The sequence below is a fragment of the Prunus mume genome, linkage group LG1, assembly GCF_029339155.1.
Source record: "Prunus mume cultivar Tortuosa linkage group LG1, ASM2933915v1, whole genome shotgun sequence".
NCBI lineage: Eukaryota > Viridiplantae > Streptophyta > Magnoliopsida > Rosales > Rosaceae > Prunus > Prunus mume.
The window spans coordinates 9,244,850-9,268,180 of NC_142698.1; the positions used below are offsets into that span (position 1 = coordinate 9,244,850).

Below are 23,331 nucleotides of genomic sequence, written 5' to 3' on the forward strand. Positions count from 1 at the left end.
GTCGCCATAATTGATCTCCAACTGCAATCATCGAATTTCATTATCTTTTTTACATCGTTTATGTCGTGCAGGGATAAATCATAATCATATCCCATAGTATCTTCCACAGGATATGGATCTTTATTGTACCAGAGAGATGACTTGCAATGTTCCCATATGATTTACAGCGCGACAGAGAAAACTATGGATAGGGACCCATAAATCAGAAATTTGAATATATACGGCCCCAGGTCCATAATATTTAGGTACTGTATTTTCAGTCCAAAAAATGAAAAGGAAAGAAGTACACTATATTTATATTATTTTAATTGGTCAAAATTGGACTTGGTAAGTCATGTGTCATGTTGGAAATGATAAAGTAGTGCTAGTAAAGGCGGTGCTCACATTTAAATGCACGATCTAGAAGTTGGCTGGGTTTAGCTCAATGAAAAAGACATTGACTTGTAGATTGGTGGTCTTATATTTGTATTTTCATGCCACCTTGATATTATCCGTTACAGAAAACCACCCTCCCTCGATATTATTTGTATTAAAAAAAATGCAGGATCTAGAAGCTTTGTTTTTGTTTCGTTTTTTTATAATTTTTTTCATCCAAGTTTTTTTGTGATTTGTGATGGGAATGAAAGTCAAACAATACCAACATGAAGTTTAAGTTGGTCTAATAACAAATAATGAATACATTCTGTTATATCTAACTGTAATTTGTAAACACCAGTTCAGATTTCGTATCTGTTTTGTTAAAAATTGAATTCATTTTGTTGTTGTTTTTTTTACAGTTAGATATAACAGAATGATAAGTTAGTTCATCTCTGATTTGAACATCAAATTTATATCACTGAAATTTCTTCTCTACTGGTACAATATTTGGTTCATCAGCAACAACTTTGGTCAAGTCTCCTGCTTTATCCATGGCTGATTCAAAAAAGTTTTCCACCCGATCTTCCACTTTTTCTGCCTGCATTTTTTTGCACAGAAAACATAATTAGCTCCTGATGAAATTGAACTAATTTCATATGTGTGTGTGGAGAAAATTAATTATCTAAGTTTTATATGTTATATAAACTTTAACTAACCTTCTCAATCAGCTGGTCTGCAAGATGAGCATCTTTGGCTGCTTCTCTGGCTAAACTTTCAACTAAATCAGCTGCAACCTTAAGCTTTCCATCGGGAAGACGATCGCCTATTTCATCCGCCACTTCCTCCACTTTCTCAGCTACCTGTTCTACCACCTCCACCACTGCTTCAACATTGTCTACAACCATGTCCACCTCCTCTACACAATCGAAACGAAATTCGATTTTTTTGATGAGAAGGAAGTCTTAAATATAGTCATGAAAGGTAATTTTTAGATTCAACGACACAAACAAGTCTTGTGCATGAGATTTGAACTCGGGACCTCCTCCACCATAACAAGAGTAAATTTGAAAACTTACTTTTCAATTGTAGCAAGGGCCCCCATTTGTGCCTCCAAAAGGGTATAATTACTGAGAGTACAATCCCAATCATCCAGCTTCTCCTGTTTACATGATGAAATAATTTACAGTTTTTATTATACTACTTGAAGAAAAAGGGAAGAAGATCAAATGAATTCATTAAGGTCTGATTGCTAATTACAAAGAGTGTGAAGGGGCTCCAGAAGGACTTTGAACTTCAGGTGATGGAGAACTATTGCACACAATCTTATTCCTACATGGTTGGCTGCTAAGAGTTCTCCTCTGTCCTATTGTGAGAGACAACAATGCATGGTTGGTTCTGAAACCTTGTTGGCATTTCCACGTTGACGATGATGAAAAATGTTGAACTACTCCAGGTCCAGGATGCTTAGCAAAAAGGCGATGATTGCTCGTCCATCGGCTAAGATGAATCGATGATGCGATTGCCGACATTGGTTATCTTGATCAAATCCTCCAATTGACAGTTCCAAAAGTGCCTTATATCAATCTCCAAATTTTTTCAAAAATGATGGATGTTTTGGTGATGAGAGGTTTCGCTGTTTTGGTGGTAGTATATATAGCCTACTGGGTTCAAATGTGAAGAACGTAGTCTTGGAAAGTACGAAGAAATTGTCCACAAGAGGAAAGTACGAAGCAGATGACTTGTTCTATGTACGTTCCCCATGGTCAACTACGAGCTTTCTTTTTTCCCTTTCATTTCAAGCCAACGCGCTTAATTGTTATGAAAGATTTGAGCTTCAAATCCGTTTGGTTGAGTTGAAAACATCAGCTAAATTTCTTATCAAAGTTAGCTAAATTTTTTAAGAAGTAGCTCATCTGATTCTTGAAAATTCCGTTCACGGATCTACAACAGAAAAAAGAAACTGGTCATTTCTTTACTTCACGGCAGATTATTCTTACAACTCATTTATCTCATAATTTATAAGTTTCACATGCAATATGAAATATATCCAGAGGTGTGTGACTATATGTTTGAATGAAATTGAAAGGAAGATAAGCATACTTTTATTTGTGCAAATTTCCTCCGAGGAGAATATTTGCGAATAATCCTTTTTACACTCTTCCTTTATCCACGTGTCATCTTTTCATTGATTGTCAAAATTCATGTTTGCACAACTGTTGGGATAGAGATGCTTTTAAGGTATAGAGATATGTTAAAATAACAAACGCATTATTAGTGTTTCTTTTGAAAAAGGAGCGGTGGCACATGCCCTATGAGCTTTCCAACCCTATGTATATTAATTAATTACAAATAATCTTTGGGTTGATCCTTTAATCCAATTCAATATACCAAGGCCAGCTAGACTCTGATAGGGATGACGCTTTGGAAGGGCCGATAGAGACAATTTGATATTACGCAAGGACAAAACAACAAACAAAAGAAACACGTTTTCTGGCCAACATATATGTTAGAATATTTTATATATATATATATATATATATATATATATGACCGTTGGCTTAAGCTTTCCTCAAATGATAGTAAACTACAAAGTTTAATATGACATTAAAACAAACAAAAGGTGTAATATGATAATGTTCACTTGTTATACACCAATTGTTTAATTGATCCATTTTAATTAATACATGTTGGGAGTTCAGTTGAGAGAGAGAGAGAGAGAGAGCTGTTGAGGAGGGAGGATGGGAATATATATATATACAATAATATAGGAATAATTTGATTTCATTGGAGTGTCAATATTGTCAATGATAAAACAGGGGAACCTTGAATTCTTAGGGTGAAAATTTTCATATGCGTATATGAGTCTAAGTAAGTACGTTGACACCAAGGGATAAGAAGAAAGAATCAACCAAATGAGAAATTATTGTAAGGTATTAGAATACGGTCATGTGGTATAATCTTTGTGCATGTTATAATATAGACAGATGACAATAAACTTATTATAATATGTCAATGAGTTATATCAATTGACAATGTTTCTTCAAAGAAAATAAGGAGATTAATAAATAAACAAATAAAGGAGAGAAATTGAATGTAACCGCTACCAAACTCTATTTCCTCATCCATTCTTTCACCAAAACTAGAAGAGAAATAAAATGTAATTACAATTTTATATATATGAAATAACGCTGAAGGACCATTTATACACACACAAACAGTGAAAAAAAAAAGGTTTAATAAAATTAGAATTGCAGGAAGCTTACCATGAAAATTAATATTTTTTCTTATTGTCTTGTAGAGAAAAGATGTTTTGAGAATAATAGAGAGGAACTTAGGAATAGAAGGTGGCTGGAGAAATATTTGTTCTTTACTCTTTTTTTTCTTGGTAAATGGAGAATATATGTTAATTTGGTGGTGCAAATAAGGTTGCCGGTAAGATGCAGTAATGATTTCACCAATAGAACTTGATAATCTATTAGAAAAGAATGAATATTAATTAATACAATTTTACAGAAACATTTAGAGATGACAGAATTATTGGTATCCTGTTCATCTCTGATTGGAAAATCTCATATATATCACTGGATTTTCTTTTCTACTTGTACATTTTGTTCATCACCAACATCTTTGGTGATCACATTCCCTGCTTGATCCACGGCTGACTCAAAGAAGTCTTCTACCCGATCTTCCACTTCTTCAGCCTGCATTTTTGAGACAAAACTCTAATTAATTTTTAGCCACCTTCTCGTGTGCTGAAGAAAAAATTATCTGAATTCATTTTCATGTTTTACATATAATAATTTAAGTACCTTCTCAATCAGCTGGTCTGCAAGGTGGGCATCTTTGGCTGTTTCTTTGGCTATACTTTCAACTGCTTCAAGTGCATCCTTAAGCTTTCCATCAGGAAGATGATCGCCTATATCGTCTGCCACTTCCTCCACTTTCTCAGCTACCTGCTCTACCACTTCCACCACTGCCTCAACTGTGTCTACAATCATGTCCACCTCCTCTGCACAATCAAAACCCAATTCAATTTTTCTGATGAGAAAAGTGAAAATACATTCAAGATACGCAACAACACAACTACGATTCGAACCCAAAACCTCTTCCAATAGGGTAAACTAGAATATTACTCACTTTTCATTGCTAGCAAGGGCGCCCATTTGTTCCTCCAAAAGGGTATAATTACTGATAATACTATCCCTATCATCCATCCTTTCCTGTTTATAATAATTTGCAAAAAGTTAAAAAATAGTATAAATGAATATTCATTAATATAGATTATAGAGCATTGAAAGGTCTGATCTGATTGCTAATTACCAAGAGTGTGAAGGGCCTGGAACTCCAGGTAATGGAGAACTATTGCACACAATCTTATTCCTACATGGCTGCCTGCTAAAAACATTCCTCTGCCCTATTGTGAGAGACAACAATTCATGGTTGGTTCTGAAACCTTGTTGGCATTTCAACGTTGCCGATGAGACATGCTGAAACACTCCAGGATGCTTGACGAAAAGGCGGCTACTCGACCGGCAAAGATCAACCGATGTGATTGTTGACATGGGTTCTTCTTGATCAACTCCTCCAATATAACTGTCCAAAAATAATTTGAATTTTGTTAATGAGAGTTTTTCTTTTGATGGTGGTATATTTATAGACTATCTGGGTTCAATGTGAAGATTAGTCAAGGAAGCACGTTCCATGAGGGGTTCAACGTGAATATTGTAATCGTATGCATTTTCTTAATGGATTTGGTGCAATGGATAATTGCATATGCATGACAATAGGAAAGTACGAAACAGATGACTTGTTCTCCATGGTCAACTAGGAGTTTTTCTTTGACAGTATTTTGTTTAAAGCCACGTGGGAAATTATATATTAATAATATCTCTGATATAAATAATATTTCCTTCGTCATAGGTTCGAGTGATGTTGAAGACTTTATAGGAATTGATTACAAATTAATGCTTGGCTTGAAGCATAATTAATTAATCCAATCCAATACCAAGTCCAGCTTTTTGGTCCAAAAAAAAACCAAGTCCAGCTGGAGGCTGACAGGGATGAATAATTCATCATGAATTGATAGCTTTTGGAAAGTCATGTGGAAACAACTTGCTTTTACTCAAGGACAAAACATTGGTAAACCAACGTTTCCAACTTGCAAAAAAACATAAAATAACACGTTTTATATATAGCCCAAATATTCAACACAGGACTGTTAGAATATAATTAATATAAACCCTCGGCTTATGCTTGTTGGTCGCACCGATTATTTTTTTAATTGGGCTTACATCCACTCTCCTTAATTAATCAAAGGGCTCACATGTTGGAGTCCAGTTGTGAGAGGGGGATGGGAATATTAAAAATATAGGAACAATTAATAAAAAAATAGGAACCTTTAAATTATTGTTAAGTGAATTGCTTAGGGTTTATGTCTAAGTCAAGGAAGTAAATAGAAATCAATGAGGAAAATTACGAGAAAGACTTCAGAGATGTAGGTGACATGCGGTTCATTGTATGCAAACTAATTACCGCATTTCTTCAAACTCAAGATGTTTTAGGCAACATGTGGATTGGTAAATGGTCAATGAACAGGAACTGGAATTGGCAACTGGAGCAAAGATTGGAACAAGAACTTGGAGATGAACTAGAACAGGAATTGATTAAAACGATTAAATCAATTAATGGATGGCAATATGAGCAGATTAGGGAAGCTGAGGGTAGAACGGAAACTAGAGACAATGGTTGATGGTTGATGGCCACCATCTCCTAGGGTGGTGGGGGCAAAATGACATAATTAAATTAAGGGAAAAGAATGAATTAAGAGTTATTACGAGTTAATTGGTTAAATGAATTGACTTTTATGCCTATTAAAACATTGAAAGTTAAATTCTCATCTAACAAAATTTTATATGGTTTAAATTAGTACGAGTAGGTAACATGTGGTGCATTGTATTGTACGCATGCCTTACACCGTGAAGGAAGTGAAAAACATGATTTCTCTCGGAGAAAAAGAGGCATAATTGACAAGAAAATAGGGGGAAATATGGAGAAAATATGTTTTGATGGGAATGATCTAATTGTTGGCATTAGTAGATTAAAGAATAATCACTTTAATTAGGCTTTCCAAGTAGATGTGTAAAATCCATGTTGAAAGTATAGGATCAAGGCTTTCATATATGTAACGTCAAAGTAAGGACGAGGTCAAGGAAACTTGTAGGAAAAAACGTGACAGTTGGCGAAGGTGAAATCTTTAGTTAGTAGAGATTAGGTAACGAAAATGTCAATTTGGGAACAATAAAGGCAATGGGGGGCAGGTAGGGAAATATGTTTGGCCGTGACAATAGCACCATTTGTTTATTATTATGAGATGCAAATTGTAATCCTGAATTGCCTGTTGTTGAGGCCCAAAAAATCCATGGTTGAGCTCGAATAAATTTCTAGCCCAAGACGATATATTATTGAAAAAAGATCCGATTTGGAGCACATGAAAGTATGACATACACGAGTCATACTCCGCACGCCATGCTAAATAAAAAATCCGTTAAGCTAGGAATTGAGATTAAAATTATAAAATGCATTTAGCTCTACAAATCCATGCCAATTATCCTATCAAGAGCCATATTTAAAACATGTCAAGCAACATGCTATGCTAAGCGGAAAATTATTATTTCACACCCAATCACACTACAAGCTTAAGTGGGCCCCAAGCCACTCAAGTGACCCGGGACTCAAGCCCATTTTCTTAGGCTCAAACGTGGGTAAGCACAAGAGAGGAAATAACCCAATTACTTCAACTAGAGTAGCCCAACCAAAATAACCCATTACTTTAGATAGCCCATAAAGCCCAAATACTTGGTGAATTTAACCAACTTATTAGATGACTTGGTCTTCTATATTAAAGGGCCCATACCATTTGAATAAAAGGAGTCCAAGGCCTTCAGCACTTGGCTGAAGCAGAAGGCCACGAAGAAAGCCAAAGATTCACATGTGAGGGGCTGCTGCGAAAATAAGTTCCAAGTGCAAACATTCAAGAAACCAAGGGATATTGGCACGCAGGGGAAGATGCTATCCCTTAAACTAGCAGGCGCACCCATTTTCTTTCCTTCATCAGATTTGGCAGTGAAAAGAGGAGGAAAGAAGAGAAAGAAGATGGGTGAAAATGGAAGCTCTCCTCTGAAGCTGCTGAAGCCTTGAGCTCCCAAAAATCCCTGATTTTGTGGGATTGGGCAGAACTGATTTTTCCCTCCATGAGGTAAGTCAAGAAAGAGGAGAAGAAAGGAAGAGGAAAGCTTAGCTAGATTGGAAAGAAACCATTAGGGTTTCTTGGAGAAGACCCATTCCCAGCAGCTATAAATAGAACCCTTCTACCCAACACAATGAACCCACAATCTTCAGAGAGCAAGCTTTCTCTATCACATGCAAACCCAGGAATTTTCGTGCTATCGTTCCTCATTTTCCTTTATTTCCCATGTTTTGACAGATTGATGAAGCTTTGTGAGTCACCGCTGTCAAGCTGCCGGAAACTGCGAAAGTCACCCAAAACTCTTCACCATTCTTCTCCCTCTTCATCAAACCTCCTTAGAACCTCTCTCCTTCTCCATTAGAACCTCTGTACCTCATAAGGAACCCATAGATCTCTCTCCTAAAGTGCTAAATCCATGATAATTTTTGCTCCTATGCCATAAGTCACTCATGCCAAGCTAGAATATTTATCTGTAATTTGTTGTCATTTTTATTGGTGAAGGTAACCAAGGAGTTTCCTAAGGCGTCATCACCCTTTCGAGACATCCTTGGGGCTTGATCTTCGAACTCAGACACAAGGGGACACTTGCATCAGATTGCTCTTTACAAAGCCCACTTGCGCTAAGAAAAAAAGCCCTACATAAATTGGCGACTTTGCTGGGGATTAAGCCACTATCTGCACCAATGCTTCCAAAGAAGAAGACCAGAAGCAATAAACCGGAGGAAATAAAGAGACAAGAACATTTCCTCTTTATTTTTCTTTTTCCTTTTGTTGGCTATTTACTTTGTAGAACAAACATAATATAGATTACTCACATGCTCCCTTTGCTTGTGTCTTAGATCTCCATTCTCAAGCAAAACAAGATCTTGTAAGAGGACTGGGGGCTTCAGCCAACGTGCAAGCCGCTGACCACCGTCGTCAATTGTTGAGGCTAGCTCTGCCGTTCACCTCTCCGCCATGATACATCATTAGCAAGTCTGGCCATCACCGTAAATCACCTTCATAGCAGCCCTCACCTATCTAGAGTTGTGAAAACACAGTGCGAGAGGGAGAAGGAACACTTGCTCAATGCTCTCAGCTTCATCTTTGCGAATGGCTTCACCAAGATAAGATTTTTATTATCATGCCTTGTTGATCTCAATATAGTATATATATTTGTTTGTTGTTATAAGATATCCATAAAATTTATGTTTCATTGAACAATCTCAAACATAGACAAAAGCATGTGCATTCAAGTCCAAAAAAAAAAAGATTAATTGATTAGTTGTTATTCATATGGTACACCAGCTTGCATCATTTTCTTGTTATGTATTAAACCACCTTTCAATTTTGCATCTCCAGCAAAATTTCTCAGGGCCTTATTCCACGCACTATTCACTTATCTTACTTCTTATCATTTTGTATCGATCCACCTTTGTGTTAATCAATCCAAGTTACACATTGCAATGTAAATGCCAACTATGCATGCTCAGTACTAAAATCATACCTGCTCAGCATGCTTATGTCAATTATGTTAGTCATTTGCAAGCTACAATGCTTATATTATTTTTATGCTTTGGTCATGCAGCATTATATCGGTCATGTGCAAGGGACCCAAGCCTCCAAACAACAAACAAGAAAACAAATGCTCTCATGTTTCCTACCCAATATCTCAACGCACTGCCATTATCATCCATTCCTTAGACAAATTTCTCTCTATACTTCCAGTCATAGAAGTTCAAGCACCACTGAAAGAGCCGCTGGAAGGGTGGAAGAAGAACAGAGCCGGTCAAAATCCAAACACCATTGTTGGAAGAGCCGCTGCCAAAAGCACATGCTACCACCGAATCATGCCAAACTGTCACCGTTGCAACAAAGGGATATCCCAAGTTCATCATGTCATACAATGACCCAAACAAATACTAAGAAGGCCATGTTGCAAGAGTTTTTGTAGCCTATGCCCATCAAATCCTTTTCTGATGATTATGGTGCACTTGGGGGCTGAGGAAGGAATTCATTGCAATCACCACAGCAGCAATCCCAAAACCCCAAATGAGCTTAAAAATCCATTATTACCAAAACAACTATTCCCAGACCAAAAATCTCCTTGAAATCCCAATTATGTTACTATGACCTCCAAGTTTGCCATCACTTATTGTTGTAACCCAACACATTTGCTGCAGTGGCCACATATAAAGCTCAAGCTTCAATAGCCAAGTCCAAGCTTTTGGTTCCTAAAACATGTTCACAACAGCTCCAACAAACAATACCTAAGTTGCCATAACTGATATGCTCCAACGCCTCAAGCACTTTCTAAGCCTTGACCATTCCAATGACCAAGTTTAGGAGTCAAAACCAAAAGGCTATCGGGATGTCTCAATTGCCACAATTCCATAATCAAGCATCATCAAGTCCCCAAGCCTTAGTCAAGAAATCCAAGAACTATGCTTTACTCAAGAAGGAAAACATCTCAATTCATGGCAAATGAAAGGAAAATATTGCGAAGGTAGTGCTATGATACTGCTGGAAGAACCTAAATGCTGTCAAGATGAAGTTTATTTTACCAAGCAATCAGAATTTTTGAAGCGATGTCAAGCTTTCAAGAAAAGGGGTGCTGGAAGCGTATTTTCCTATATTCATCCATTCTTCACCTGCAACATCCACCACTGCTTGCCATACTCTAAGGAAGATCTTACACGCCGAGATACATGACAGAACTCTAAGAGGCAAGCTATTAACAAGGACCCCTTGCCAAAACGAAGGGGAAAGTAGATGGCTACTGTCATTACGTGCTTTGATGACTTGCTCGACGACGACGTATTGTGCCACCCGTGAAAAAATGACCCAAAGCCACCGGAGGCTATGTGGGAACCTTGTGGAAATATGAAGAAAGCCAACTGGAGCAAATATTCAAAATCTGCAAGCTATAACACCCCATGGCTACTTGCTAATGGATGGGAGAATGGTTCCAGCAGCGAAGTATTCACATTGGACATGCTGGAAGAAAGCCACTCGGAGGCTTCATTTGGTCATCAAAATTACCAAGAAGCAGCTGTTGTAACCTCTCATAACTTCACAGAGGTTGAAAGTACAATGGGTTAGGAGCTGCAAATCACTCTTTGATTAGTTGGGTTATCGGCTGCAGGCAAGCAAAGCAGCAACTGTGGCTCTGTTAATATCTCTACAAAGCATGGCATCCTAGTACAACACATGCCAAATACATGCCAACCTAAGCCACAAGCTTTCATGCTATTGCAAGTCATGCACAACCTTGGGCCCTTTCATATTTGGGGGCTTGATTTGATTGGAGTATTCATCAATGCAAAGTGGCTCAAGGTCTTATTATTGCTAAAGCTTTTGCACCTATCATTTTGTTTTTGGCTTTTCAAAATTTATTTCAAAAATGAACTCTTTATGTATTTTCACCCTATGCTTTCACAACTTTTGTAAAATGCACCACCATTATAGCATGCTGAGGTGTAAGACGATATTTGCAATGAGAATGGAGTATTTTGGAAGAGGAAAAAGCCTCTAGAATTCTTCCTTGCTTTTATCTTATTATGTTTTACAAAACATGTTCTTTGATAAAAATAAAAAATAAAAAAAATAGACAAACAAACTTTTCATTAAAAGGCTAAGCCTCTCAGCAGTAACTATACCAAGCAAAGCCACTTAAATGGGGTCCCGAATTGAAACAAGCATAAGTCTAAGCAAAACGATGTGGGGTATGCAAAGTCAAGCTATTACAAAAAAACGAGCAGTAAAAGTGTATTTTGAGGCGCTGGAATAACGAAACCGTTGACTCCCAATCAGAATGCTCAAAAAACTTCACAACATCCGTCAATTCATACAGGAGCCTTTGTGGAAATCATGCATACAGTGGCCTGACCCTTTTAAGGCACGAAAAGAGGGTGCATTTTAGGCCAAATGAGTAGACGAGCCTTGCAAAAGTTTTAAAGAGCAATGCATCGAAGATTTAGCTTAAAGGTCCTGTCAAAATTTTGGGCAGCATATACTTTGTTTTTAAGGATATCCAACATGTCAGAGAATCTCCAGAAGTTCATAAAAACAAATTTTGCCAACCAAACAATATATATATATATATATATATAGACATGCAGATTACAACATGCGTCAAGCATTCAGAAATTAATACAAGCTCCAGTGATTCAACACTACATTACAAAGTCATAACGACATGGTTGTTAGAGTGTCCAAAAGAAAAATGAAAAAGAAGAAGGCACTGCTGGAAGCTGTGGAGAGGTGCCGGCAGTTGTGTCGGATGTGCTTAGGAAAAGAGGAGCGGAGGTGCGCTTGCTAGAAGGCGCAGGCGGTCGCAGCTACGCTGGACGTCCCAAGAAGAGGAGTAAGAAGTGTATCCTTTGCGACTTGTGAGATGCTCTCAACCTGAAAAAAAAAAAAAAGGGAAGGTCATGCTATGAAGGAAAATCATCCCAGCCCTTGCAATATTTGAAGAGAGTGTATGTGTTGGAGTGCTGTGAAAGAAAAAATCAGATCACATAAGAAAGGCCTTGTGGAAGTAGGAAAAAAAAATGCAGAGGCAATAGGGCAAACACTTTTGTGATCCTGTAAAAAAAATTGGCAGCATGTACCTTGCACCTACCACAACCCAACCTGTTAAAATCTCAAGCAACTCATGCATTTCAACCAAACAAAGTGTACAAAACAAGCTGGAAATCATTATCTCAATGCAATCAACCTCAACAATCTATACATTTCAATATTTCTAACCAAGAAAAGCATACAAAACAGGCCGAAGCTTAATATCTCAAGCATTCAACATCAAAAGTTCTGACAGAAAATATGCAACAATGCTGTGTTTCAACTTTCCAACAACACGAGTTTTAGGCTCTCCAAAAAAAAGAGGGGCACAACTCAAGCTCAAATGCAGCCAACTATGTTGCAGATCAATACATCATCAGTTTCAAAAGGAAAAGCTACTACGCACCCAGCCAGCCACCCCTCACAATGAAGAAATGCAACCTGAAAGGCGAAGTAAGGATATGTGTTATAGAAGGATGGTGCTGGAAGATATGTCATTTCTATTAAAAGATATATATATATATATATATATTACGGTGCGAAGAAGGAGAATTGAGTACCTCAACTAGATCATGGTGCATGACTAAAACAGAATAGAAGAAGCGTTATGAGATGATCCTTTCGATGTTTCCACCATGCACCAAGCGCCATTCTCAGTCGCTCATTTGTCAAGGAGAAGGTCTCGTAGCTTAGGGCATTGGCTCTCCAATTCGTGTTCTTGAAGGCTTAACGCATTAACAACAACTCTTACTTAAGGGGATCATGCATAAATCTTCATGCTACAAGCAGCTCGTGCTCTAAAAATAGTGTATGCTATAACTTCTTCTAAGTATTCAGCGGGAAGTCCACGCAAAATCCTAATAAGACACACGCTCAAGCCCTTCTAGCACACTGCTGTAAGATAATAAAATAAAAAAACGATGTTTCCTTTGCAACCTTCAATCATCCGCAAAACATCTTTGGTAGTTGGGTCTGTCATCGAACCACTCTATCCAGCCCTTAGTGATGCTGCAAAGGTATTGAAAAAAAAAAAAACAATCAAGTAGCCGCCAGAAACATGCATTTTCTCTAGCCTCCAAAGCTTACCCAGTGCCTATGATCAAGTTTTGGCAAATGTTTCTAAGCAATGAAGGTAGGCATCTCTTCTTCAATCTATCGTGCAAGGGAAAATAGGCCATCACTCATCACAAAGGTCATTGGGACTTATTATGTGAATCCCTGCAAGAATTGCCAACAAAGAATATGCTACAAAAGAGCAAAGCATCTCTGTGTTAAAGCCAAGTAATTTCCACACTAGCGTGCAAGCAATATGAACTTCACAAGCCAAGCCAAGCAAGCTATCTCACGCCAAGCGGAATGCATAAACAAAAATGTTTTCGGAGCATCATGCAACCTATTACTCGAGCTCATGACAAGCAAAGTTCCCATTCCATGCTTAATCAATCATTCCAGCAGACTCTTTTTCACAAAGCAAGTGTTACAAACTAAACACTACTTACCTCCTAGTAACCTTTTTCACAAAAAACAAAAAAATCCCTATGAGTTACACGGCATTCTTGCAGACCCGTCATACACATGTTCATATCTATCCCCATAAAGCCAAAAAAAACCAAAAACAAAAAACAAAATAGTTATCCATGTCCAAGCTCTGAAAAAGAAAACCAATGGTGCTTTCCTCAAGCTTTCAACAACCTCTAATCCTATGCATTAATCATACGATTACAAGCATGCGCTCGTGATGCATATAGTTCAACAACGTTAAAGAAAAAAGCGAGTCAAGAATGCAGCACACTCAAAATATACCCCAAACAGGGCAAGTCAAGCTCAGGCCAAAGGAAACGCTTAAGCAAATACCCAAGCAGCATACAATTTATCCATGGCAAGTGAAATTTTCAAGCAATTCCCATGACAAGCAAATTCTCCCTCAAAATGCAAAAGGATTCAAGCATTGCAGAGCATGCACTCTGTCAATTTCTATTTCCACAACATGGGAGAAAAGTCTAAATTTATTCAAGCATGCGAAAAACAAGCCTAGGCCAAGATATCAGTCTACATCTATTCCTACAGAGTTAAAAAGAAGGACCTGAAATTTCAGTGAACGAGCAAAGCCCATGGGCATGAAGAACCCAACAAGCCTCTCGATAGATTCAAGAAATTGCAAAGAGGAAAGGGCATACCTTGTCAATCACCTCAAAGGACGACCTCAAATGCACCAAGAAAGAAGGGAGGTTGGTGCTGGAAGAAGGGAAGTTGGTGCTAGAAGAAGGGTAGTTGGTGCCGGGAGAAGGGTAGTTGGTGCTAAAAGAATATCGTATCTTCTATTTCACATTACTATCTCCTTCAGCATCATTGTTGATCTCATTATTTATGCAACCAGCTGACCCATCATTGCAATTATCCCCATGTTCTTCTGCGTAGACTTTGGCACCATCATTATTTTCAGGCATATTTGAGAATTGGCCTTTCTGAAGATGGATACTTCAGCAACTAATACTTGCAAGAACTTCTTCTCATGGCTATACGACAACTCCTGAAAAATATAAATACATCAGTTAAAGAAGAATGATCATGTTTCAAGAGTACATTTGCAGCTGAACATGCTTAGGGATTGGCACAGAACGTTCTGCTCTGGCCTGGAGAGGGCTAATCGAGACCACTTTTGGTATAAACTTCTTTAGTCTCTTAGAATTTCACCGCTTTTGGAAGTAAAAGCCAAGTTGCACCTTTCACTTAGAGAAATAACTTTCTCTTCGAGCACTAGCCTTGGATGACGATCAAGCAGAGAAATGCATAAACAATACGCTCAATGCAAAAACATGCCAAGCAAAACTTATAGACGAACTTTCCTACCATGTCAGCTGGACATCCCACCTTTGGAAAATCGCTAAAAATCAAGCCTATAACCAAAAAATCCAAAACTTTCCAGATTCTTACTAGACATATCAGACTTCATTTTCCTAAAAATTCATTACATTTAGAGTTAGGGAAGGCTGTCAAACAGATTCCCGAAACATGTCATGCAACAGGAATTGCACAACCACAGCAGCTTAGCCCCATACTTTGAAATTACTCCAAAAATTCATTTTTGCTTCAAATGACACAAGACCAGTTCCAACACAACCATTGAGAAGTCTATTTTCATGTATCAAAAGTTCCAACTTAGATTCGAAAAGAAAGTTTTCAAAAGTTCACAAAACAGCCAGCAAGCTACTATGAGTTACTTATCACAAACACTTGGCATGCATTATTCAAAGGGAGCTTGTATGAGTCTTGTTTATCACCAAGCTGAAATACTAAATCACAAGCTCAACCACAGAATTCAGTGCTTAATTCACATATTTTGAGAAATACAAAGGAATTCAAGCTTCAAGAAAACAAGCATGCATTAAAGGCATCAACATCAATCCATACACATACTTTAGAAAAATGAGGGCAGAGAACACTACAATGGTTGGATGATTCTCAATTTTGGATATGTTGTAAACAACCCGATCTCAAGCAAATTTCATGAAGCAAGCATAGTCATCAGAGTAGTAGATATTAAAAACAAGTGCAGAAACCGAATCTGCAGAAACTCACCAGCCATTGATGAATACAGAAGCTGTGGACCAGTTTTAAGGCATCAGAAAAATTCAGAAAATTCTCAAAAGTTTACAGGCTTTAGTCCTCGAGTAGATGAACAACTTTCATGGAGAAAGTTTTCTGATTAGAACTTCCGAAATGGAGCTTCTAAATTGATGAATAGTACCCACGGGTTTGGATTCTTGAAGAAAAAAGAAAGAAGAAACCAAATGAGGAAAACATAATTGTGGCATAACCGTAAATCCAAGCAAAAGTCATGGCAGAATTCGAAATATAAGCAAAGGTGGTGGCGGAATAGTAGATTCAAGCAAGATTGGGGGCAGAAATGTAAATACATGCAAATTTAGTGGCATAATCATAAATTCAGACGAGATGGGGAAGCAATTCTTGGCAATCCAAAGCAATCTCTACAAAACACCAAAAACAATCCAGATTGGGAAACCACAAATAGTTGCTGGAGCGTATAAATTTGATTTTTGGGTCGGGTTTAATTATTCAGCTCATTCTATCCATGGCCCTAATAATTAAGGGGGCTAATTTTGAGGCCCAAAAAATCCATGGTTAGGCCCGAATAAATTTCTAGCCCAAGACGATATATTATTGGAAAAAGATCCGATTTGGAGCACATGAAAGTATGACATATACGAGTCATACTCCGCACGCCATGCTAAATAAAAAATCCATCAAGCTAGGAATTGAGATTAAAATTATAAAATGCATTTAGCTCTGCAAATCCATGCCAATTATCCTATCAATCGCCATATTTAAAAGCATGCCAAGCAACATGCCATGCCAAGCGGGAAATTATTATTTCACACCAAATCGCACTACAAGCTTAAGTGGGCCCAAGCCACTCAAATGTCCGGGGGTTGCTTGAGTGGGTTGTGGTATGGATGGTAACGAATTGTCATGAGGCCCATTGATGGGCCAAGAAATGGAAGTCTCGGGTCACTTGGGGGCTCGGGACTCAAGCCCATTTTCTTAGGCTCAAACGTGGGTAAGCACAAGAGAGGAAATAGCCCAATTGCTTCAACTAGAGTAGCCAACCAAAATAACTCATTACTTTAGATAGCCCATAAAGCCCAAATACTTGGTGAATTTAACCAACTTATTAGATGACTTGGTCTTCTATATTAAAGGGCCCATACCATTTGAATAAAAGGAGTCCAAGGCCTTCAGCACTTGGCTGAAGCAGAAGGCCACGAAGAAAGCCAAAGATTCACATGTGAGGGGCTGCTGGGAGAACAAGTTCCAAGTGCAAGCATTCAAGAAACCAAGGGGTATTGGCACGCAGGGGAAGATGTTATCCCTTAAACCAGCAGGCGCACCCATTTTCTTTCCATCATCAGATTTGGCCGTGAAAAAAGGAGGAAAGAAGAGAAAGAAGATGGGTGAAAATGGAAGCTCTCCTCTGAAGCTGCTGAAGTCTCGAGCTCCCAAAAATCCCTGATTTTGTGGGATTGGGTAGAACTGATTTTTGCCTCCATGAGGTAAGTCAAGAAAGAGGAGAAGAAAGGAAGAGGAAAGCTTAGCTAGATTGGAAAGAAACCATTAGGGTTTCTTGGAGAAGACCTATTCCCAATAGCTATAAATAGGACCCCTTCTACCCAACACAACAGAACCCACAATCTTCAGAGAGCAAGCTTTCTCTCTCACATGCAAACCCAGGAATTTTCGTGCTATCCTTCCTCATTTTCCTTTATTTCCCCTGTTTTGGCAGATTGACAAAAGCTTTGACAGAGTCACTGTCAAGCTACCTGAAACTACGAAAGTCACCCAAAACTCTTCACCATCCTTCTCCCTCTTCATCAAACCTCCTTAGAACCTCTCTCCTTCTCCATTAGAACCTCTGTACCTCATAAGGAACCCATAGATCTCTCTCCTAAAGTGCTAAATCCATGATAATTTTTGCTCCCATGCCATAAGTCACTCATGCCAAGCTAGAATATTTATCTGTAATTTGTTGTCATTTTTATTGGTGAAGGTAACCAAGGAGTTTCCTAAGGCGTCATCACCCTTTCGAGACATCCTTGGGGCTTGATCTTCGAACTCAGACACAAGGGGACACTTGCATCAGATTGCTCTTTACAGCACCCACTTCTTGCGGAAGAAAAAGCCCCTACACCTGTTTCGACTTTCTTCAATGTTAAATACCTAAATTACCCCTGATTGTATTATTAGTTTGGAGAGGGAAAAAAACTGACGTGGCAAGGTAAATGTGAGTTGTCTTCCCATTTGTCTCATCTTAGAGACCATTTAGACTGTTTATGTAGAAAACACTTGTATCTAGAAGCGTTTTTACTATAAGCAAATTGAAAGTTTAGTTCAAAATTCAAGTGCTTTCGAGAAAAATAGGTGAAGTGTTTCTGAAAGAAGTACCTAGCATAAAACGTTTTTATAAAGTTTATCATCGGCAATTTCAAAATTTTGATATGGGTGTGCGGAGACATGTCTCGGGTGTCCATAGAAACCCTCTTATCAGAAACTGTGAGGTCCTAGTCAGAGAGTATTAAGCCCATATTCACTTCACACACAGGCCCAATTTTTTGTTTCCAATAACTTCCTGGCGAGCATTCAATCTTTTGTTTGATAGGGGCGATTTGCAGTGGCCGAGTCATCTCAAGTTCTAGGAAAAAAAGCCAGGACTTTTCTCTCAAGTCTGGATCCCACCCAAACCGTGCCAAACCAACCGACACGTTTTCTCTATAAGATTAAGATCACTACGTTTAACAACTAATAAATGGAAAGGGAAAATACTTGGCTTCTCACATGTATGCAAGGAGTTATTTTTCTTTATAGATAAATATTAGTTATATATGTGTTTAAAAATATCTTTCTGTATTTTTAATGAGTTATTTTTGCATATATATGTCAGGCTATGATTTATCTTCTTTTTTTTTTTAAAAAAAAGAATTTTTACATGCAAAGAGCAAAACAATGTTACGAACAACCTTAAGGAGATAACCTAAGGGGTGAACATCTCACTTGCGTAAGTCTTGTCCCTTACAGTACAAGAACTTCCTATGATTTTTCTACGATTTTGGCATACAAAACGGAAATCAAATCAGTTGGGTCTTTTTTGCTTATTAATTGATGGACAATTTCCATAGTAGAAGATAAAAGAAGGGAGTTTCACTAAAACACCCAAAATGAGGGCTGAAATTATAAAAAACTCCAACATCCAAAACACTTTATAAACACACCCAAAACCCATCATTATACACACTCAAAATCGATTGATAAACACACCCAAAAAATATACAATTGTTGATTTTGGGTGTGTTTCTATGTTTAAATAGTGTTTGGGTTTTTTTATAAATACATGTCTAGGATTGAGTTTATTTATAAATTTGTAATAAAACAAAGGGTGATTTTATTGGCACCCCATTATTTACTCTTTACACCCCATACTAATTTTAAATATGAATAACCTATTTTACCCTTGTACACAATTACCGTTAAGGACAAAAAAAATTTAAAATTAAAATTAAAATTGCTCACTACACCCCACATATGTTCCTGCAACCCTAGTTCGACTTTTTTTTCGCAAACCATCATGTTCCCAAACCCTAAACCCTAGATTTATACGTTTATATTTGAGAAAAAATATATTGTATTTATTCATGAAGGGTGAGATTGAAGTTAGAAAGGCTTCGAATGAGGTACGAGTTTATTTTTTGGCGTTTTGCAAGTTTAATATTTCATAATGGTCGCTGGTTGCGTTCAACACATTAGTACCGAATGCGACAGGTAAATTCGGTGGGATGCCACCGAAACGTTGCACCATTTTCGGTTGGGTTTGACCGGTCATGAACTTAATATTCGGTGGAGATCCACCGTAACATGGAAAGTAGTTCAGTGGTTCCCTACCGAACTTTTACCTACATTTCAGTGGCATCCAACCAAAATTTATTTATTTTTTCAGTAACTTATTGCCGACCACAAATTTAATGCAAGCTATTTTGATCTTACTCCCATTGAAGGAACAAAAACAAGGTGACGCCCCTACTGAAGGCAACAATGTGGGAACAAAATGTGTAATGGACTATAGTGATCAATTCACAACTTATTCGGTAATTATTTGTCTGAAATCCTTTTTAGTATCATTAACGTGGCAATAATGTTTCAAATTTTATGTTTAAATAATATGAGTTTTATGTATAGATATTCAATGGTAGAGATGCATTACTTAGATGGGCTCGTGCACAAGGAAAAATGAATAATATTGTCATTGTAATTAAAAGCTCTGATTATGGAGGTGAAGGCAAGAAGATACCTCGTGTAATACTTGCTTGTCAGAGGAACGGTAACTATAAGTCTTGCAAGTCTAGTGAGACAACTGATATAAGGTCGGATACAAATAGTGATATGAAAAAATGTGCTAGGGACACTGGTACCAAGAAATGTGAATGTCCATTCTTGTTAAAAGCTGTCAATATTAGTGATGGGGATGATTGGAAGTTGGAGGTGGTTTGAGGAGTACACAACCATCATATTTCAGAGTATCTTCAAAGTCATGCATTTGTGAGGCGACTTTCTGAATAGGAGAATGCCTTGTTGGTGGACATGTCTAAGAGTTTGGTGAAACTCAGAGATATTTTGATCACCATTAAAGATAGAGATGCAATGAATGTTTCAACTATGAAGACAATATACAATGGTAGGATTCGAAATAGAACCAAAGAATTTTCTGGGAGAACCCAAATGCAACAATTGCTTACTAAGTTATCCCAACACAATTATATTGAGTGACATAGGACATCTGGTGATATTGTAACTGACCTATTTTGGACACACCCCATTAATATTGATATTTTGCATGCATTTCCACATGTACTTATCATGGATTGCACCTATAAGACTAATAGGTATCGTTTCCCACTATTGCAAATTGTGAGGGTGACATATACTAATATGACATTCTCTGTTGCGTATGTGTATATGAATGCCGAGAAGGAAGACAATTACACATGGGCATTGACTGCATTGAGGAGTTTGTTGGATGATAATTGTCTTCCTGGTGTTATTGTCACCGATCGAGAGTTAGCGCTCATGAATTCTATTACGTCTATATTTACGAAAGCACAACTTTTATTATGTAGATGACATATTAACAAAGGAGTGTTGGCAAACTGCAAGAAGTTATTTGGGACCCTCAAACAATGGAAGCAATTTAATGAGGATTGGAATACTTTGGTTGGTTCAGAAACGGAGGATGAATATTGGCTTTGTTTGCGGTAGATTGAGTCTAAGTTTAGTGAATTTCAAAAAGCTCTTGAATACATACATGACAATTGGTTAAACCCTGGTTCTACTGCGCTTACTGAACCAAAAGAGAAGTTGAAGACCAAAGGGAGACCGCGAAAAGTCGACACTTCTACTCGTCTTTTGCCATATGCATTTGAGATTGACAAGGCCTCCATTGCTCTACCTAAAAATAAACCAAAGCAAAGCCTCACTGCCTCACTACAAATAAAACCGAAGAAAAGTACCACTGCAGTGCCAAAGAAAAGAAACATGGTTGCTTCTAGTTCCATATTGTCTAATGTGAAAAAATTTAAGGTATGTACTACAAATGTTGTATTTTACAATGTGTTATTACCATATAACTAATATTTTGTTTTATTTTCAGCTCTATAAGCCTCGTGAAAACCAATTAGCGTTCGATACATATATGCATATAGAGAAATTCACTAAGGGTATTAGGAAATATATCACTCACCAGACTGAAGTTCTTCCGGATGGTAATTGTAGATATAGAAACATAGCTATGGCAATGGGATTTGATCATAATGAATGGCGTAGGGTACGCAAGGATTTGTTGCAACAACTATATGATATGTCTTATGTTTTTAAGAAGTGTATTCGGGAACTTAAACTGTAAAACAAGATTGAACAAGCACTAAATTATTTTGGTGATGGATTTGCACCATTCTTTTATTGGATAACCATGCCTGATATGGGTCATATTATTGCCACATGTTATAATATGGTTTTAATCTTTCTAAGCATGCGTCAATGCCTTACATTTCTTCCTTTCTCAGTTCAATCAAGTGAAACCAAGCTACGTGAGATTGCCATTGGTTTTGTTGATGATGATCACTATGTCCATATATGAATTTATTTGTTTACGAAACATTGGTTAATTTTATATGCAATGTGTATATCCAAGTAAGAACACCTAATAAGTTGCTCTAATCCAGGCCTCTGAATGTACACTTTGAATATACCATTATTTGGATTACCCCACCAATTCTACTCACGAAGGGTAGATGTCTTCAACATGCACCTAAGGGGCTCATGTTCCTAGTTAAACAAAAAAAAATATTAAAGTTAATAACCATGAACCAGACTTATATTCTACCTTCTATTGTCACAGTAAAACGACTTACCTGGTTATTCCAAATTGTAGCTGCTATGTGAGTTTTAGAACTCGTAAGTAAAGATGGATCAATGGGACCTACTCGAGATGGCTCAATAGGCTCGGCATGTACCTCAACAATACTATCCTGAGTAGCAGCTACATCTTCAACCTCTGCGTCAACATTATTATCATGAGTAGGAGCTACATCTTCAACCTCTATACTATCCTCAAAGTGTCCTTGGTAAGCCGTTCTCTGTCTTTTCGTTGAGGCCATAGGACGCAGTGTATTAGGTCGGGATGATAAAGCCTCAGTAGTACCTCTGCGAGTCCTTCATATCTAAAAACAAACAATATTAAATACACACTCAGTAACGTATTCGGTATATGATCATTGAAAAACGGACATAAATTCGGTGGACTATCACTGAAAAAAGAACACATATTCAGTGGAACACCACCCAAAAACCGAAATACATTCGGTGGGAATCTCCTGAAAAATAGAAACAAATTCAGTGGACTACCACCGAAACAAGGTAACAATTTCGGTGGTAACCCACCAAAAGTAAAATCAATTTTAGTACAACTTAGGTTCAAATTCGGTGGACTACCACTGAAGCAATGTAACCATTTCGGTGGTAATCCACCGAAACTAAAATCCAGTTTCGTAAAACCAAGTTCGAACCATACAATCCACAACGTTGAAATCAAAAATCAAAATTAGACTTTGGCTTTTCAAAAGTGAAATCAAACGTAGGCTTAATCAACACTTAGAAACGTAAATATAGAAATCAAAATTGAAATCAAACCTTGGCTCTTCGAAGGATTTGTGAAAACTTAACAGAGATGGGTTTGGGTTTGCAGAGATGGGTTGTGCGATGCGGTTCGATGGTTTGCAAAGATGGGTTTGGTGGTGAGCAAAGATGGGTGTGATGGCTCTGTTTCAGAGATGGGTTCGGATTTGCAGAGATGGGTTGTGCGATGGGGTTCAGTGGTTTGCAGAGATGGGGGTTCGATAGTGAGCAGAGGGTTCTGCGATGGCAAAGGAATAGGGGTGGGGCTTGATATCAGATGAGGTGGGGTTTGATTTTCATATGGGGTGTGTCTAAAAGGGAATGGGGATTTTGGTGGGTGATGTATGATATGAGATGAGGTTTACACAGTGAGTTAGGAAATGGGGTTCATGAGGGCAATTTAGGGAAAAAAAAAGGATATAATGAGTAATCTGAAATTTTATTAAAAT

General features: G+C 37.7%; 2 protein-coding genes and 2 long non-coding RNA genes across 5 annotated transcripts; all 4 read right to left on the reverse strand.

The window, feature by feature from the left end:
* Positions 1 to 642: 642 nt before the first annotated feature.
* On the reverse strand, positions 643 to 2,187 carry LOC148920956 (uncharacterized). The gene is made up of 4 exons (XM_008236996.3): positions 1,615 to 2,187; positions 1,434 to 1,516; positions 1,074 to 1,273; positions 643 to 955 (listed from the first exon to the last, which is right to left on the reverse strand). The coding sequence occupies exons 1-4, from the start codon at positions 1,884 to 1,886 to the stop codon at positions 833 to 835; spliced, it is 678 nt and encodes a 225-aa protein (XP_008235218.2). The 5' UTR covers positions 1,887 to 2,187; the 3' UTR covers positions 643 to 832.
* Positions 2,188 to 3,806: 1,619 nt separating this feature from the next.
* Positions 3,807 to 5,056, reverse strand: LOC103334067 (uncharacterized). The gene is made up of 4 exons (XM_008237004.3): positions 4,678 to 5,056; positions 4,495 to 4,577; positions 4,167 to 4,366; positions 3,807 to 4,058 (listed from the first exon to the last, which is right to left on the reverse strand). Exons 1-4 carry the CDS (start codon positions 4,917 to 4,919, stop codon positions 3,936 to 3,938), a joined length of 648 nt encoding a protein of 215 aa, XP_008235226.2. The 5' UTR covers positions 4,920 to 5,056; the 3' UTR covers positions 3,807 to 3,935.
* Positions 5,057 to 12,220: 7,164 nt separating this feature from the next.
* Positions 12,221 to 15,963, reverse strand: LOC148920957 (uncharacterized). Of its 2 annotated transcripts, XR_016123392.1 has the most exons (5): positions 15,725 to 15,963; positions 14,323 to 14,675; positions 13,232 to 13,390; positions 12,706 to 13,153; positions 12,221 to 12,586 (listed from the first exon to the last, which is right to left on the reverse strand). It is a non-coding gene; the product is annotated as an uncharacterized LOC148920957 (long non-coding RNA). The 2 variants fall into 2 exon arrangements; XR_016123391.1 differs by having other exon boundaries at positions 12,706 to 13,390.
* Positions 15,964 to 20,980: 5,017 nt separating this feature from the next.
* LOC148920958 (uncharacterized) lies at positions 20,981 to 23,201 on the reverse strand. Its single transcript, XR_016122594.1, has 3 exons — positions 22,898 to 23,201; positions 22,120 to 22,428; positions 20,981 to 22,033 (listed from the first exon to the last, which is right to left on the reverse strand). It is a non-coding gene; the product is annotated as an uncharacterized LOC148920958 (long non-coding RNA).
* Positions 23,202 to 23,331: the final 130 nt, after the last annotated feature.